The sequence below is a fragment of the Asterias rubens genome, chromosome 5, assembly GCF_902459465.1.
Source record: "Asterias rubens chromosome 5, eAstRub1.3, whole genome shotgun sequence".
NCBI classification, from domain to species: domain Eukaryota; kingdom Metazoa; phylum Echinodermata; class Asteroidea; order Forcipulatida; family Asteriidae; genus Asterias; species Asterias rubens.
This window is the reverse complement of record NC_047066.1, coordinates 3,600,253-3,616,132: the sequence shown is the minus strand read 5'-3', so window position 1 is coordinate 3,616,132 and position 15,880 is coordinate 3,600,253. Positions and strand designations below refer to the sequence as shown.

The following is a 15,880-nucleotide window of genomic DNA, read 5'->3' as shown; positions in this document are numbered from 1 at the left end:
TAATACTTAACCCACCCTCCCCCCCCCCCCAGTCCGATGCTTCTCTGTACTCTAGACAGTAAACCCCACCCTAAGCTTCCTCTTAGACAGCAACTGTCTCACTAAGTAGTGGAAGATTCTTCTGTAGCTGATTAAGGAGCTCACTTGTTCGCACCTCCGGCTCTGGCTTCAGCATGATGCGGTTCAGTAAGTTCCTTCTTGCCAGAACACGCATCTTTGCCTTGAACTTACTACTGCCACCATTTGCCGAACCAGACGCCGTGACCGGGCTGGCCCTCGGGCTCGGAGACTCTAACCGCAGGTCGTTCTTCTTGCTGGCTTCCTTCTGGAGCGTCCCGCGGAGTGCCCTCTTCCACAGCTCCGTCTTCCCGTGGACGTGAATGAAATTGGACACCCCTGGCTTCTTCCCAGTCGTCAAACTAGCAGGCTCACTCGCTGAGTACTTCTTCCGATCTGCCTGTCCAGTTGGAGTTGGTGTTGGAGACAACCCCAGACGGTACCGTATACGGGTGATAGATTCCCGCTCTCCAGGAGACCCATCTCTGCTTGGTCGCATGTAGATTTTCTCCCTGATATCCACAGGTACCAAGGTGGTTGTATAACCAGCCAGGCTATCATTCGTTGTATCAGACATAGTCTGGGTCGGGGCGTATGCCTTGGTCACCCTGGGTGAGGGTGAGGATGCTTGAGGTGATGAAGCTCCTGGTTGGACTGCTTTCCGGATCTGCTTCCTGGTGTCCAAGATCCGGCGAGGGGTCTTGGGAGGAGGGCTTTTGCCCCACGCATTCATCCGTAGCCTCTTCTCAATCAGTCGCTCCTGCTCCTGCTCATTCTCGACAACTTCAAAGACGTACTCAGTGCCCAAGGACGGCTTGAGGATGCGACGATATAAGTTTTTGATGCGGGTGCTGTCAGCCGTCTTATTTGTTGGGGTTGCTTTCTTGGTTGAAGTGCAACTTGGGGGTGTGTCTGGCTTTGGACTCTTCTGATGTGGGCACTCGGGTGAAGGCACAAAGTGTACACTCTGGTGGTGTCGAGCCGCTGGCTTACTGGCTTGTTCCTCTTTATCTTTCGTTATAGTCTTTGTGTCTGTTGGGAGGAAAATGTGTACGAAATTATCGTTTTGACTGTGTTCTAGATCGCAGCAACAATCACATTATTCTAATTCTTATCGATTCCACTTCAGAACCAATTAGATTTTCGTCAGCCCAAACTGCAGACATTTCTCTGCATCATCATTGTATTTAGATCATAAGTGATGTATCAAGCTTTTGCATGGTGTGAAGAATAAGAATAAACTAGAAAGAAATACTTAATTGCGGGTACAACAGTGTAATAATTTGTGTGTCTCCTGAAGATGAGCAGAGTATACTGCACAGTTCAAAACGTTGAGACCAAACAGGCTCTTTTCAGAGCCAACACTCGCTCAAAAGAGAATTATTACATGGTTGGTGGCGGGTCTTGGGCCTGGCCTGACTACTGGCAATGGACTTACCGGCTTTGGGGTCCAGTCGAACTGTTTTGCCGTTAGGTTTCAGGACAAGCGTTGGTTCTTTGAGACTGGCGTACTTGTCTGCTTTACCGGTCAAATTCTCATCAGAACTTTCCTGTATGACTTTTAGGAAGGCCTGTAACAGCAAAGAGGGGAATAGTGTTGGGTCTGTGTCAGATTGTTGAAGGCCTACTGCTGATTTCCGTTCTGATTTTATATGGATGAAAGTTACATAAAAGTAACTGTATTACGCGCGCAAGGACGTGTGTATTTTTGTACATTGGCGGGAATTGAAGCAACACAATTTTGACCTTTCGTGCTTTGTCTTGCCAAAATAATTATAGTACAGTTGTATCAAGTCGCTTTGTCAATCCTCTTCGAAAATCACTCCTCGGCTATTATACAGAAGATTGTGCTGTGGTCATCATAGACATAACCCCAATATGCCACAACACAATGTCAGGCAGTTTAAAGAATTAATGCTATTCCTTTTTTTTAATTTTTTTTTTTAAATAAGCTCTCTTGTTTGAAGCATATTGAAGTTTTAGGAAGCTCAAAAACAGAATGATAGTTTCATCTCCTTGTCTGAAATCGATGTTGTCATTTTTTCTGATGGCTCACCTGGCTGGAGGGAAAAGCTGTTAGATTCTTAGTGTTGAGGTTTTTGCGAACCCATGGATGTGCGATGATCTCGTGCATACGGAGTCTCGTCAGTGGACGCGTCCTTAGTAATCTACGGATCAGATCGGCACAGTCTGAGGAACAACATCAGAACAAGAAAGCAGTTATAATTAGAAGAGCTGGACACTATTGGTAATTATTCAAAATAAATGTCAGGATCAAAACTTACTTGGTAACGAGCAATAGAGAGCTATATTGATAGTATAAAATATTGTGATCAACGGCTCCCTCTCACACATAGTTATTGAGAAAGAGGTAATATCTCACTTAAATAATAACAGACTTCAGGTCTCAAGTCTGTTATTAAGTATCTGATCCTGAAAGCACACACATTTTGTGCAAAAAGGCTGTTTTTCTTTCATTATTTTATTGCAACTTCGATGACCAATTGGGTCCAAATTTGTACAGATTAGTTGTTTTATGCACAGGACACCAAGTGGTAATACTAGTCTTTGACAATTACCAAACGTGTCCAGTGCCTTTAAGACAGTTTCTTTGGTTGTATGATTTTTTATTTGACTTGGATCATGTAATCTTATGCAGCTTTAATGGGGATAAATCTGATACTCTGTCTTACCGGAAGATACCCAAGGTTGGAAGTTCAGTTTTCGACGGGTTTGTTCCAGAAGTGTGTTGAGGTTCTGATCATTGAATGGCAGACGTCCATTCACCATTGCGTATAGAACAACACCTCTGTAAGAACAATATAATCACCAACATAGGTCATGATGGTGAAAGGAATCACTTATCGCTTGAAAATAACTGGGTGACACAGTACTGCTCAAAATGTATTGTTTTTGAACAGCCACTCAGTCAACAGTATAACGAAGCCTTAAAGGAGAGCTATAGGTTTAAAAAAAAAATAAAAAAAAAAAAAAAAAATTACAGACACATTTTGATAGGGAAAATGTATCTTAGCAAACAAATTTCAGCACTTTGACCAACTGTCCAGAAAAATTGCTAATAAAAACTATCGAACTATAAAAAATGGCACTCAGCTTTGGCACTCAAGTTAAATGACTCAAAAGATAAAGTAATTATCATTATAATTTTGAAATAATTGCCATTGCTTATGTAAGCCTAGCCTGCGTATTTAAAAACAAAATCAGGTTACTTACAAACTCCAAATATCTGCGAGTTTCCCGTCGTAGTTTCTAGCTGACAGGATCTCTGGTGCCGCGTATGCATACGACCCGCAGAATGTGGACAACATGTTGCATCGATTGGTTGGGAAACGACAAGCAAATCCGAAATCTGAACGCGGGTATAGAGAATAAACAAGGAAATATCAAGCATAAAGGCACTGGACACTGTTGGTAATTACTCAGAATACTATAGCACATAGGCCTACTAAGTAACGAGCAACGGAGAGTTTTGAAAACATTGTGAGAAACGGCTCCCTCTGAAGTAACGTATAGTTTTCTAGAATGAGGTAAGTTCTCACTCAAATATTGGAATTTGAAAAAAATTCAGACCTGAAGCCTTTTCCAGGCATCTGTAAGCACACACATTTTGTGCAACAGGGTGAGTTTTTTTTTTCATCTTGCGATCGATATGATGACCAATTGAGTCCAAATTTTCACAGATTTGTTTTGCATTTGTTGAAATTCACCCGATGAGAGTTTTTGGCAATTACCAAAGGTGTGCGTTTATGAGTACTTAAAGGCAGTGGACACTATTGGTAATTACTCAAAATAATTATTGGCATAAAACCTTTCTTGGTGACGAGTAACGGGGAGAGGTTGATGGTGTAAAACATTGTGAGAAACGGTTTCCTCTGAAGTGCCATAGTTTTCGAGAAAGAAGTAATTTTCCACGAATTTGATTTCGAGACCTCAGGTTTAGAACTTGAGGTATCGAAATCAATTATCTAAACGCACACAACTTCGTGTGTGAGAATGTTTTTTTTCTTTCATTATTATCTCGCAACTTCGATGACCGATTGAGCTCAAACTTTCACAGGTTTGTTATTTTATGCATGTGTTGAGATACACCAACTGTGAAGGCTAGTCTTTGACAATTACCAATAGTGTCCAGAGTCTTTAATGATGTGAATGAAAATGTACAAAGCTAACGGCGGGTTTGAAAATATCATTGTTTCGCGAGAGAAAAAGTGCTCGCTTTGGCGTTGGTTATAAGTATAAATATGATCTGTCGATACTGAAACAAACTCCTCGAGGGATATATAACTTATGGGTGAACTTCTACTTCTACTTCTACTTGTATGGTAGGGTCCATAAGACAGGACGTAAAGCCGATGGACTACTTGTCCTACTTGAACCATGGAGCAGTAAGCTTGTAGGTTGACAAGAGTGTAACAAAGAGGCTTTGAGTGATGACTGATATTTTAGGTATTATAGCAAACAATATTTAATTATTTCCAACTTACCTGAGATTTTTACATTGTCGTTTTCATCCAGCAATATGTTTTCACATTTCAGATCTCTGTTGGAGAAGAGAACTGTATTCATATATTATGAGGTCATAATAGTTGAATGCTTCGGTATGTTTTGCGTCTGATTTTCTTCAAAACTTTGAAGTTGTTTGTGACGTCTTTCATTTGTTTGTTGGTCCATATTGAGGCAATATATTGTATGGAACATCTGTCAACTACTTTTGTCCCCCTCGAAAAATCCGCCAGGTTGGTTCGAAAAGGTTACTTTGGAAAATTGCCGTCGTTTATTAACAAAAAGTGAATGTATGTCACCTGTGCACAACGTTGAGTTGGTGGCAATGCGCCACGCCGCTTATGATGTGCTTAAACAGCCGTCGGGCCGTCTCCTCCTTGACGGCACATCCCGTCTCCAGCACACATTCGTTGATGTAGGAGAGAATGTCGCCGTTGGGGGCGTAGTCCATCACGAGGAAGATGCGCGTCTCGGAACGAAATACTTCGTAAAGTTGAATCTGTTGTCAGTAAAGTGAAATCACAAACAATCAAAATAGGACTGGGACTTTCATTTACACACTCAAAACTCACGAGTCAGAATTACTCAAGAGCTCGATTTCACAAAGCACTAAGATTCATTTTTAAAGACACTGGACACCTTTGGTAATTATTGTCAAAGACCGGTCTTCTCATGGTGTATCTCAACATATGCATTAAATAACAAACCTGTGAAAATTTGAGCTCAATTGGTCATCGAAGTTGCGAGATAATAATGAAAGAAAAAACACCCCTGTCACACCATGGAGGAAGAACACGAAGTTGTGTGCGTTTAATAGATGGTCGATTTCGAGACCTCAAATTCTAAAATCTGAGGTCTCGAAAAACAAGTTCTTGGAAAATTACTTCTTTCTCGAAAACTATGGCACTTCAGAGGGAGCCGTTTCTCACGATGTTTTATATCATCAACCTCTCCCCATTACTCGTCACCAAGTAAGGTTTTATGCGAATAATTATTTTGAGTAATTACCAATAGTGTCCACTGCCGTTAAGATGAGGTGTCAGTATTGCCAGAGTGATTTGTATTGCGACATCACACTTTTGCTCATCATTCTGTCGTAACTCTTTATGAAACTGATCCCGGTTCCTCAGCAATCGATTTCACTAAACTCTTCCTAATCTAGGATTAATCTTAAGACTTGGGACGAGTCCCAGCCTTGCACTGATGTAAACCTTAAGTTTAATCCTAAGTTATGACTATTACTCGTCTTAACTCGAGCGTTTCGTGAAACCGGCTGCTAGCTGGGCTCTGTATGACCCGAGGGTCAAGTGTCGAAATGTTCCGGAATGGAGTCAAACTTACGCAGTATCTGAATTGAGAATCCCATCTTTATTGAGTTAAGTTTCCGGATTAGTCTGATCCGAAACTTGGGAAATTGGGTCAGGCCCCGAGCCGCCAGAAACCGGATCAATTCTGCCCCGGGAATTTTTAGAGTGATATTATTTTGTAAGAGTCTGGGTGAAAACCTAATCTTAAACCTGTGGCTTTGTGAACCTTCCGTCCCAAGGTGAGGTCACATGTTCATTAAAAAAAAAAACTGTTGGTCAAAAAACTTTTTTCTTTCCTTTAAAGATCTTTAGTTGCATGGTTAATCTTTAGAACACTTACTTTTAGGCAATAAAGCTATGAATACAACAATTTTGTGATCATACTTATGTCTAATTAGTATCCTTTTGCACACAATGGTAGTTTAAAATATCATTTTACTTGTAATTCGTTTTTCAAAAACAAAATGGTGAAGGTGGCTAATTTCAAACGGGAGTAACTCAGCAACGCGATACACCCCAAAGCTTAGACACATACCAAATTACTGCTGCTGATGTGTTCTTTCCAGCCATGCATATAACTCAATTCCTGAAATCGCTACATGTGACTCATTTTCACAGAGCGGGTCACAATATTGTTTGCCGGTTTTTCCCCCATTTTTCTTTAATCCAATTTGACTTTTTTTAAGAAGGGCTTTGGCGAAATCCCAACAGTACAATACCCATTATATTACACATTGTAAATCCATGGAGGTGTGGCTATTACGTACCAGATGTGGATGCTTGTATGTAACCTTTAAAGCATCAATCTCACGAGGCATGAACTTGTGGATGTACTCACTGGGTGCATGCTTCTTAGAGATAATCTTGATGGCCACCTGTAGGTAGAGTAAAAATAGTTTCATATTTAAAGACAGTGGACACTATTGGTTATTGTCAAAGACTAGTCTTCACAGTTGGTGTATCTCAACATATGCATAAAATAACAAACCTGTGAAAATCATGTGAGCTCAATCGGTCGTCGAAGTTGCGAGATATTAATGAAAGAAAAAAACACCCTTGTCACACAAAGTTGTGTGCTTTCTGATGCTTGATTTCGAGACCTCAAATTCTAAACTTGAGGTCTCGAAATCAAATTCGTGGGAAAATTACTTCTTTCTCGAAAACTACGTCACTTCAGAGGGAGCCGTTTCTCACATTGTTTTATACTTTCAACCTCTCCCTATTACTCATTACCAAGTGAGGTTTTATGATGATATTTATTTTGAGTAATTACCAATAGTGTCCACTGCCTTTAAGCCCTTTTCGAAACCAGAGCTCCCTCTTGGGCTTGGCCTCAGTGCACATTTTGAACTGGCGGAGTTTGAAAGTCCAAGCCGTGGTTTCGAAAAGGTGGCCCATGTGTGATCATGCTGGCACACTGTTTGTCAAGTCCGCCGAGTGCAATGCCGATGGAGCAAATTTATACCAGAAATGGACCAGTTGACCTTCCAGCCTCACTTTGGTTGCACTGAATTAAATTGCATAAATACAATATGGATGCCCCACGACCGTAAAGATATATTATATTGCACCGCTGTGTGGATGAATGAGACCCCCATGTAAGGCCTTACAGACTTATCGTTTGCGAGCGAAAATAATATGTGCAATTTGAGACCAGTGTTTAAAACTTGTTGAATGGGGGATTGGTATTGATTTTGCCGCCCTAAAAAAGATCCCGGCAATTTGGGCCCCTGTTTAAAAGTTGCTCTCAATGCGCGGACTGCTCATCCCATTATCACGTGGCTCGGGCATTTTGGCGGCCGGGATTGTATAGTTCTATAGCTTTCCTACAAATTAAAGTGATTATGTTTTGTTGACAATTCTGTTCAAGTAAGCCTATACTGTCTTTTGCTTTCTTTTGTTCACCAAAAGAACTCTGACCAAAAAAAATGTGTGTGTTAGGCCGTGTCCGAAACGGCGACTTCGGCTACAGCTACGACTAGGGCGCGCGCGTCTGCCTATTCTTCTGTAGGCGAAGTCGTCGTTTCGGACACAGCCTAAGTTCCTCACCATGTCATGGCCCTTCTCATTGAGATCCTGCTTGAGCTTGGCGCACTTCTCCAGTTTCTTCTCCCCAACCCTAGCCAGTCGGACCTTAGCATAGGCCCCGGTACCGAGAGTTTTATCCGTCATGGTGTAGCCGTGCCGCCGGCATTCTGCGCTCTCCTGGGCGGCCTCTCTGGCCTTCTTGCCGCTACTGCTGCTAGCTCTGTATTTCTGATCATTCTTGTAAGTCATAGTTACCATTCGTACCAGTGCCTCCCTTTTCAGGCTAACAGTTGGTTTAATTTTACCATCGTAAAACGAATAATGATAATATTGTTTCCAAAAACGGAGTGACGTACCAAAGCTAACACTTTCGACTGCCACCACAAAGTTTTATACTTGATTCATTTTAGAAGTGCATGGGTGTTCCCTTTTGTTTTTATTCCATCTTCCCAACACTCGTTTTTATTTACCTCGTCTCTAATGACGTTACGTCATAATTGTAGTTTTGACGCCGCCTTTTTGTTTCTTTATCCAGATATTATGACGTTTCATTTGTTTCGATGATTAATGCGTGCGCGCATGAATGTCTCAATGTGCGCGTTTCAAAGGGTGCTTCAGACGCACGTCGTGTCTTACGCGCCTGGCTGGGCCGTCAATCCATTCTGGGCGTTTTTTCAGTTTTCAACAACAAACAAAACAAAACAAAAACAAAACAAAGAAAAAAACAGACACAACCAAAATTAGTCCTTGAAAACCTGTGACATAAGATGAGTTTTGAGAAGAGATTTGAATGTTGTGGTACAAAGACAAGTTCTAAGATTAAGTGGTAGAGAGTTCCAGATGCGTGGCGCAGCTGAAGAAATATACCTGTCTCCCCATGAGTGTTGAGACTTGGGTTCAATGAGAAGAAGCATGGAACTTGATCGAAGATTTCTTGATGGAGTGTAAACTTGGAGAAGTTCAGAAATATAGAGGGGAGCCTTGCCTTTGTGGACAATGAGCATCAGCTTGAAGATGATTCGTTGAGAGATACCTTGTTTAAAACACACTAAAGGGATCGGGAGGGCACACATAAAAGGAGAGTGGTGTACACTCACTAAACGTGTAGTGACGTATTGTAAGCTTTCCATATATCTGTATTATGATTGGTCTGCTCCGAATAAACGTCATCAGCAGGAACTTTTTGATCGTCTGCTGCTGTGCGCGTGTACTTTGTAATGTTTTATTCAGTGTAATGTGTGTACACGTGTGAGAATACTATGAATCTCCGCCGTGTGAATTGACGCTAGGTCAAAGGTTTATCTGACGGTCAGGGTTTTTTCTGCACATTATAATTGCCGTCCTCAACATGTTTTTTTTTATTTTTAAGGATTCCCTTTTTTAAATCGATTTAGAAACAAAGTTCCGTTTGAAAAGCACTACGACAGTGGCAATTTCGTTGTGCATAAAAAATGCATCCCGCCAGGCGCTCAGTGCTGGTCTGGGGTTATTCTCGAACCTCGAAGTGTGACGTCAGCTAGGGTACAACCAGAGGTAGGCTACAAACTGGTTACAAAACTGTCAATACATTGTATTTGTATAATCATAAGAATTTAATTCTTAAACATTTTTTTAATAACTCATTAATTTGTTTAAAAAATCAGTGTGACAAAATATTTTGACAAATTATTATGCTACATAGTAATAGTTTATGAGTGATAATATTCAAATCATAAAAAACTGAGTATCACAGAAAACACCCACCAACCAGACCTGTAAAAATACCATTAAAACGTTATGCTAAATTTGTCTTCTCTTACGTTTTTTTATTTTTTATAATATTTTTAAAGAACACTTTACTTTGAAGAATTAAAAGTCTTATTATTATTATTATTATTATTAAGAAGCAGGTTAAATTATAGTCTTGGTTCAATGCGTGGTTCACTCGGGATGATAAACCGTTCGTAGTCAACAGCGCCCTCTATCAACGATGAAGATAAACAACAGGTGCATCTTGAACCAAAACTAAATAAATCCCCAAGTCCAGCGAAAAATAATTAACCTCCTGCAGCAAAATTTGTAACCACATATTTCTTGCATTTTCCAGCACCCATACTATCAAATCAAATTATTGTAAAGGATTGCATTTTTTGTCCTCTAACCTTTGTCTTTCAGACCAAACGTCATTACACTGCGATTTTTACAGTATGAATAATCTCACTAAGTGACCAGTGCTTGACAAAAATGATAAATAATACAATAAAATCTCTTTATTCTACCTATCAAGTAAATTTGAACAAAATGTAAAATCCATGAAGAACTTCAGATCAGATTTCAGAATGTATTGCAGCTGATGTATTGCTTCAATATCAGGTTGAAACCTTCAAATGTTCCTCTTCCACAGACTTTTAAATAAAATTTAAGAAAGCCATCACCAACAGACTACTATACAATGGCTTAAAGGTAATTGTACAATTTTGGTATTGTTTAAGTTGAACTTGCCATTGGTTGATCACTGGCGGTTGACCGAAAACAGTTATTGGTTACGACCGCCAGACCGCCAAAATGCACCGCAGTATTCCGAACACTCTTGGTGTATGCCAAAAATTACAAATCTGTGAAAACATGTCATTTGTAGATCCATCAAATTAAAGCAAGGTTATGGTTTGGTTTATTTTGGGATCTGAGGCTGTGTCCAAATTAATGGCTTTGACAGTGGCTATGGCTGATAGCTGAAGTCACTTGATTCAGTCCCAGTTTTTCATCCCTTATGAATGCATTGAATACAACATAGGATAAGGGTTAAACTTGGTTCCAAGTCTGTGATCGTGCGGTTTTGTCATCCTGATAGCCGATGTATTATTGGCTGAAACAGCGCCCTCTTGTGGATAAACCTCCGTCATTAGCCTACAATCATGAAATTGTAAGTTAGAGCGTGTGATAACAAATCTGCCGGGGAGTTCTGCATGGCTGATGCAGAGAAATAACCGCAGCCTCAGACTTTAAATTAAGTATAGATAAAGGTGTACCTTGTCACCAATTTGATTCTACATTCAGGCCCGATACTTCATGGAGGCCACAGAGGCGATTGCCTCCATGCCTCCTGGTCCTTGCCTTGTTGCCCTTAAAATGATCCAGTATAAACTTACAATTTCCTCATAGGATGCCTTTTACCAAGGAGAACAAGCCTTGGTGCCCTTGCCCTTTCCAAAACGAAGCATACAGGCCTCACAATGTGCCAATTCTGATAAAACTTGCGATGCATGCAATTTGAGCTTTTACGCAATACTTTTCATGCAGTTGATTTCTTGAACTAAATAATACCAAAGCCTAGATTCCAAACAACATCTCAGGTTTGTGCAGTTCATTGTTAAAACTGTACCCGCTGTAGTAACCTTTAGTTTTACTTAAGGTCAGGGGACAAGACTTACAAGACACTATCATTTCAAAATAGATAGCTCACTGCTCCCATCAAATTCCAACATCATGAAATAGTCTGGTCCCAGAGACCAATTCCCGCAGCGGCCTCATTTGTAAAGGAGTATTAAGAAACATCCTCATGTGATTATAATTTCGGCAAGAGAGACTTTATGCCGAGATTTGTTCCCCTCTTCATTCTAATTTTTCGTCTCCTTCCTCGACATCTTTAAGATCAAGGACTTCGATGACGCCCTGGCCCTTGGTGGATGAGCGAATCAGATCCTCCATCTCTCTGTAACAGCCAGGATCCACAAGACACACCTGCAAACAAATGGAAGAGTCTTAAACTCGTTGGCTGACATAACTTCCAGTTGAAATGGCCCACAATAATTTTTTAAACCAGATAGGTCAATACATAGGTCAATACAATTTCATAAAGCTGTTAAAGACACTGGAAACCTTTGGTAATTGTCAAAGACTAGTCTTCTTACTTGGCGTATCTCAACATATGCATAAAATAACAAACCTGTGAAAATTTTACTATTACCCATAGTGTCCAGTGTCTTTAAATTCCACAAGTTGCTGTTGATAGCAAGGAACAACAACCACCCATAGAATGACCTACCATCTCAAGCTGCTCTCCAAACTCTTCTCGTTCCATCGTTTTTATCATCGTTTTCAATTTGGTCTTGATTTTTTTGCCCTCTTTGATGGGAAGCAAGATCTTCAGTCTCATCTGGGCGCGATCAATAGGCATAGTTTCCGTCTCCTTGAACTTCTTGATGACATCAAGTGCCTGCAGAAAAAAGGGCAAAGGTCATATTACTAGTCTTGGTCACAACAAAAAATTAACCAATCATCATCCTTCAGCTGCGGAGCAGGCGACTACAAGTTTCTGTCTACTGTATATGTCAACTACACTGATCTTGGGCAAGTGTTGAGATTTGGCTTGGTCGCAGCATGCCTTCATTATCTCCAAACAGACGTTGAGCATGTGTTGCCTTCCCGGTCTTCGTTTCCAAAAGGTCGGTGTGTAACCACTATCACCCCACAAACCAATATCACTATCATACAAAATGATCAGAGGCGCAGAACACTTGAAAACAAGACTAAGGTCATAAGGTCATACAAGAATCAACAAACCAATATCACTGTGATTTTGGTTACAGGAGTTATAATGCCCTCTGTCAGCAAGTGGTTTGTGTTGTAGTTTTTTTTCTTGACTGCATGTTTTTGTGACTATTCAAACGGAGCGTCTTGAATAATAATAATAATAATAATAATAATAATATTTAGTCTAGTTGGTATGACATTGCTCTAGAATTGCAAGGGTCGTGGGTTCGAATCCCACCGGAGTAAAATGCCTGTGATTTTTTTCACAGGACTCGGGGAAAGTACTGAGTATACAGTGCTACACACATCGGTGTATATGGGTAAAAACCAAAAATTAATAATAATAATAATAATAATAATAATAATAATAATAATATTTAAAATTTATATTGCACCCCTTACATACAAAATGATCAGAGGCGCAGAACACTTGAAAACAAGACTAAGGTCATAAGGTCATACAAGAATCATTTGAACAAATAAGCCTGCAAGATGTAGCACGTTGTCATAACGCACAAGTCCTTTCCGAGCACATCACTGTTGGTAAGAGCATCTGCCTGGAGTGTCAGGGGTCTTGGGTTCAAATCCCAATGGAGGACCATTTGATTTTTCTCTCATCCGATGTTTGGTTAGTTCACTTCGATGGTGACTACACATATTGTACATGTTACACATGTATAAAACACCATTGGTCAAGTGTATATCTTTCAGTGGAATATGTACAGAGAGTCAATTACACAACCCTTCAGAACCTAGCAGATTGCAGGTTTTTGAATGGTGCCATTAATGGCATGACTCAGAGTTGATGTGAACTGCTTCTAGGCCAGAAAAGGAACACCTGCTATATTTTATTTTTGGTTTTTGTATGCATTTTCAGATGCAATTGATATATTTTTGAACCTATAGCAGTCTGGGTACTCCACTGCATGAGGGTTACACCTCCTGTTGATGTTACTTCTGTTTGTACCTTAATTATTACATTTTTCATTACTATTTTAACTGTTATTATTTAATGTATTTTCAAGTTGTGCAAATGAAAACAATCTAAACAAACAAACAAACAAACAAACAAACAAACCTGCTGCTTTGTTCCTCTATTAGGCTTGACAGATATGTGAATATCCTTCATAGCTCGCTCGATCATCCCAACCGTGTATGGCCTCTTGGTCTCCGGGTTAACGCACTTCTCTGCCACGATGGTGGCAATATCACGAAACATTGACTCTAGCTGCTGTTGTCTCTCCTTCTCAGAGACTTGCAGCTCACCCTTGGCCAAGATCTGCAGCATAAATAAAAGAAGAAAAATAACCATCCAATATAAGGTTTTACAACAATGAAAAACAAGACAAGTTATCAAAAGAACAAAATCTACCTGGCAAGTAGATCACATGGTGTTACCACAAACCAAATTTTTGACCTCGCCATGCAATGCCTCAAATCTTACAATGAAAAACATATCGTACTATTGTTACAACACAGCAGTTGTTGGCTAGTGTACTAGATCAGAAACCTAACTCTGTACTGATTGAGAACTTTTGCATTACCAACATGTTGGTGTCATCGCCGAGTGGATAAGAGCACCGAACTCAAGCTCTGGTGCTTCTGTTCAGCAGAGTGTGGGTTTGAATCCCGGTCCTGACACTTGTGTCCCTGAGCAATATACTTAACTTTAATTGCTTCTCTCCACCCAGGGGTAAATGGGTACCTGTGAGGGCAGAGATGGTTCTTGTGATCGATTTAGCCGAGTAGCGCATATTAATGTTGCACAAGGCTGTATACTCCCCACCAGGGAGCTGAGATGGTTTAAGGAGTGAATTAAGGCCCAGTGACCAGGGGGTAATAATGTGAAGCGCTGTGGGACGCCCTACGGGTGTGAAAAGCGCTATATAAAAATGGGTTATTATTATTATTATTCATCACCCATGGAGATGGCCTACCCTCCAACTCTTGCATATTGTGAGATGGGTGAATCATGATTATCATTGAGTGTATTTCCCTTCCTCAAGGGGTAGGCTGCCACCTTTGTCTAGGGCCTGGGGGGACAAGGAAATAATCATTTTGTTACCTGTCTGCATATTTCCGTCTGGTCTTCAGTGCTGAATGCTTTGACGAGGTCTTCTCGTTTAGCGCCCTGTCCTTTTGATACATTGGTGAATACGGTGTGGGTCTGCAGAACCTCATCAATATCTTTCTCTCTGTCAGTGTCGAGAAAGGATAAAATCATTATTAGAATTATACTCAGGTCTAATAGGATAGTATTAGTTATTCATTAAGCCAACCCAACGTTTAATTAAAAAGAAAAAGAAAAAAACAAACATCAGAAATTGTTGTGCACCTCGCTCAATCAAGGTCACTTAAAGTGACTTCAAGGTGTCTAAAAACCACCAGCCTTAGCGCCTCATCATCATCACCAGCCCATCAAGCTCCCCCCCCCCACCCCCGAACAGCACTAAGGTGAGTAACGGTCACTTACTTATAATAACAGAAAAATAACTGCAACTATATATTATCGCAATCACATGCCATTATTTTGTATGTATGCCACCTAAATTTTCATTAAAATTACATTAATTTTGTCTTAGAGGTTTAACAGTAATCAATCTACCATCACGTCAAATTGAATTAAACAAAAATGTCCATAAAAAAATATATATTCAAGACGTACAGTAGTACCATGAAGCATGGCCTCCATGCATGAAGTAAGGACAGTAGAGTAGAGGTAGAGTAAATGATACATCCATGTACATTTAATTTAAAATTCCACATTTTTTTATTTTTTTTTAGTTTGATTTAATTTTAAATAAAAGATTGAACAATAAAATATCATTAAAAAAAATATAATAAAGCTGGACATGCCGGACACAGGTGTTAAGATTATGATCGATAACAAAGGTCATAATTTCTATAAATTGTTGTAATCCGTTCAGTTGTACCATGGAGGTACAATTTGCTTTGGGTGATTCGATTGCGCAATCACTTGTAAGTTGTTTGTGTACGTGCGTATGTAAACTTACACTTTATTTCTCCACGACATCACTTTGTTTTTGTAGCAGGCTATCTCAAACCTTTTACCGCCCTTTTTCATCCTCACAATCGCCACATTTGTAAGTCGGATCTGATTTGTCGGCGTGAAAATTCCTGCCATCTTGATCGGTGAACGCAATTCGTGAAAATCAGTAAATATTTTTGCAACGCAAATAGATAGACAACCAATTTGATGAAATTCTTATACGCATGTGTACTTTCTGGGTCAAATTGTGACATCGACCCCGGCCCCGGCAAAACAACCAATCACTTCCGGGTTATGTTTGCACATCCATTATGCAGTTTATTTTCCAGTGGATCTAATTTATTAATATCGATAAAGTAAGGTGGAAAAGTCTCTTTATTTAAAATTTTAAAGTTTAATTATCAAGATCAAAGACCTATGTGTGTCATTTTAACCCTTATTT

The 15,880-nt window shown here is 40.0% G+C and overlaps 2 protein-coding genes across 2 annotated transcripts; both read right to left on the bottom strand.

The window, feature by feature from the left end:
* Positions 1 to 45: 45 nt before the first annotated feature.
* On the bottom strand, positions 46 to 8,165 carry LOC117290082 (testis-specific serine/threonine-protein kinase 1-like). Its single transcript, XM_033771330.1, has 9 exons — positions 7,938 to 8,165; positions 6,656 to 6,763; positions 4,881 to 5,080; positions 4,563 to 4,618; positions 3,292 to 3,427; positions 2,751 to 2,866; positions 2,114 to 2,247; positions 1,496 to 1,628; positions 46 to 1,089 (listed from the first exon to the last, which is right to left on the bottom strand). Exons 1-9 carry the CDS (start codon positions 8,163 to 8,165, stop codon positions 83 to 85), a joined length of 2,118 nt encoding a protein of 705 aa, XP_033627221.1. The 3' UTR covers positions 46 to 82.
* Positions 8,166 to 11,048: 2,883 nt separating this feature from the next.
* Positions 11,049 to 15,573, bottom strand: LOC117290851 (ribosome maturation protein SBDS-like). The gene is made up of 5 exons (XM_033772408.1): positions 15,443 to 15,573; positions 14,494 to 14,623; positions 13,507 to 13,707; positions 11,941 to 12,111; positions 11,049 to 11,636 (listed from the first exon to the last, which is right to left on the bottom strand). Exons 1-5 carry the CDS (start codon positions 15,571 to 15,573, stop codon positions 11,508 to 11,510), a joined length of 762 nt encoding a protein of 253 aa, XP_033628299.1. The 3' UTR covers positions 11,049 to 11,507.
* Positions 15,574 to 15,880: the final 307 nt, after the last annotated feature.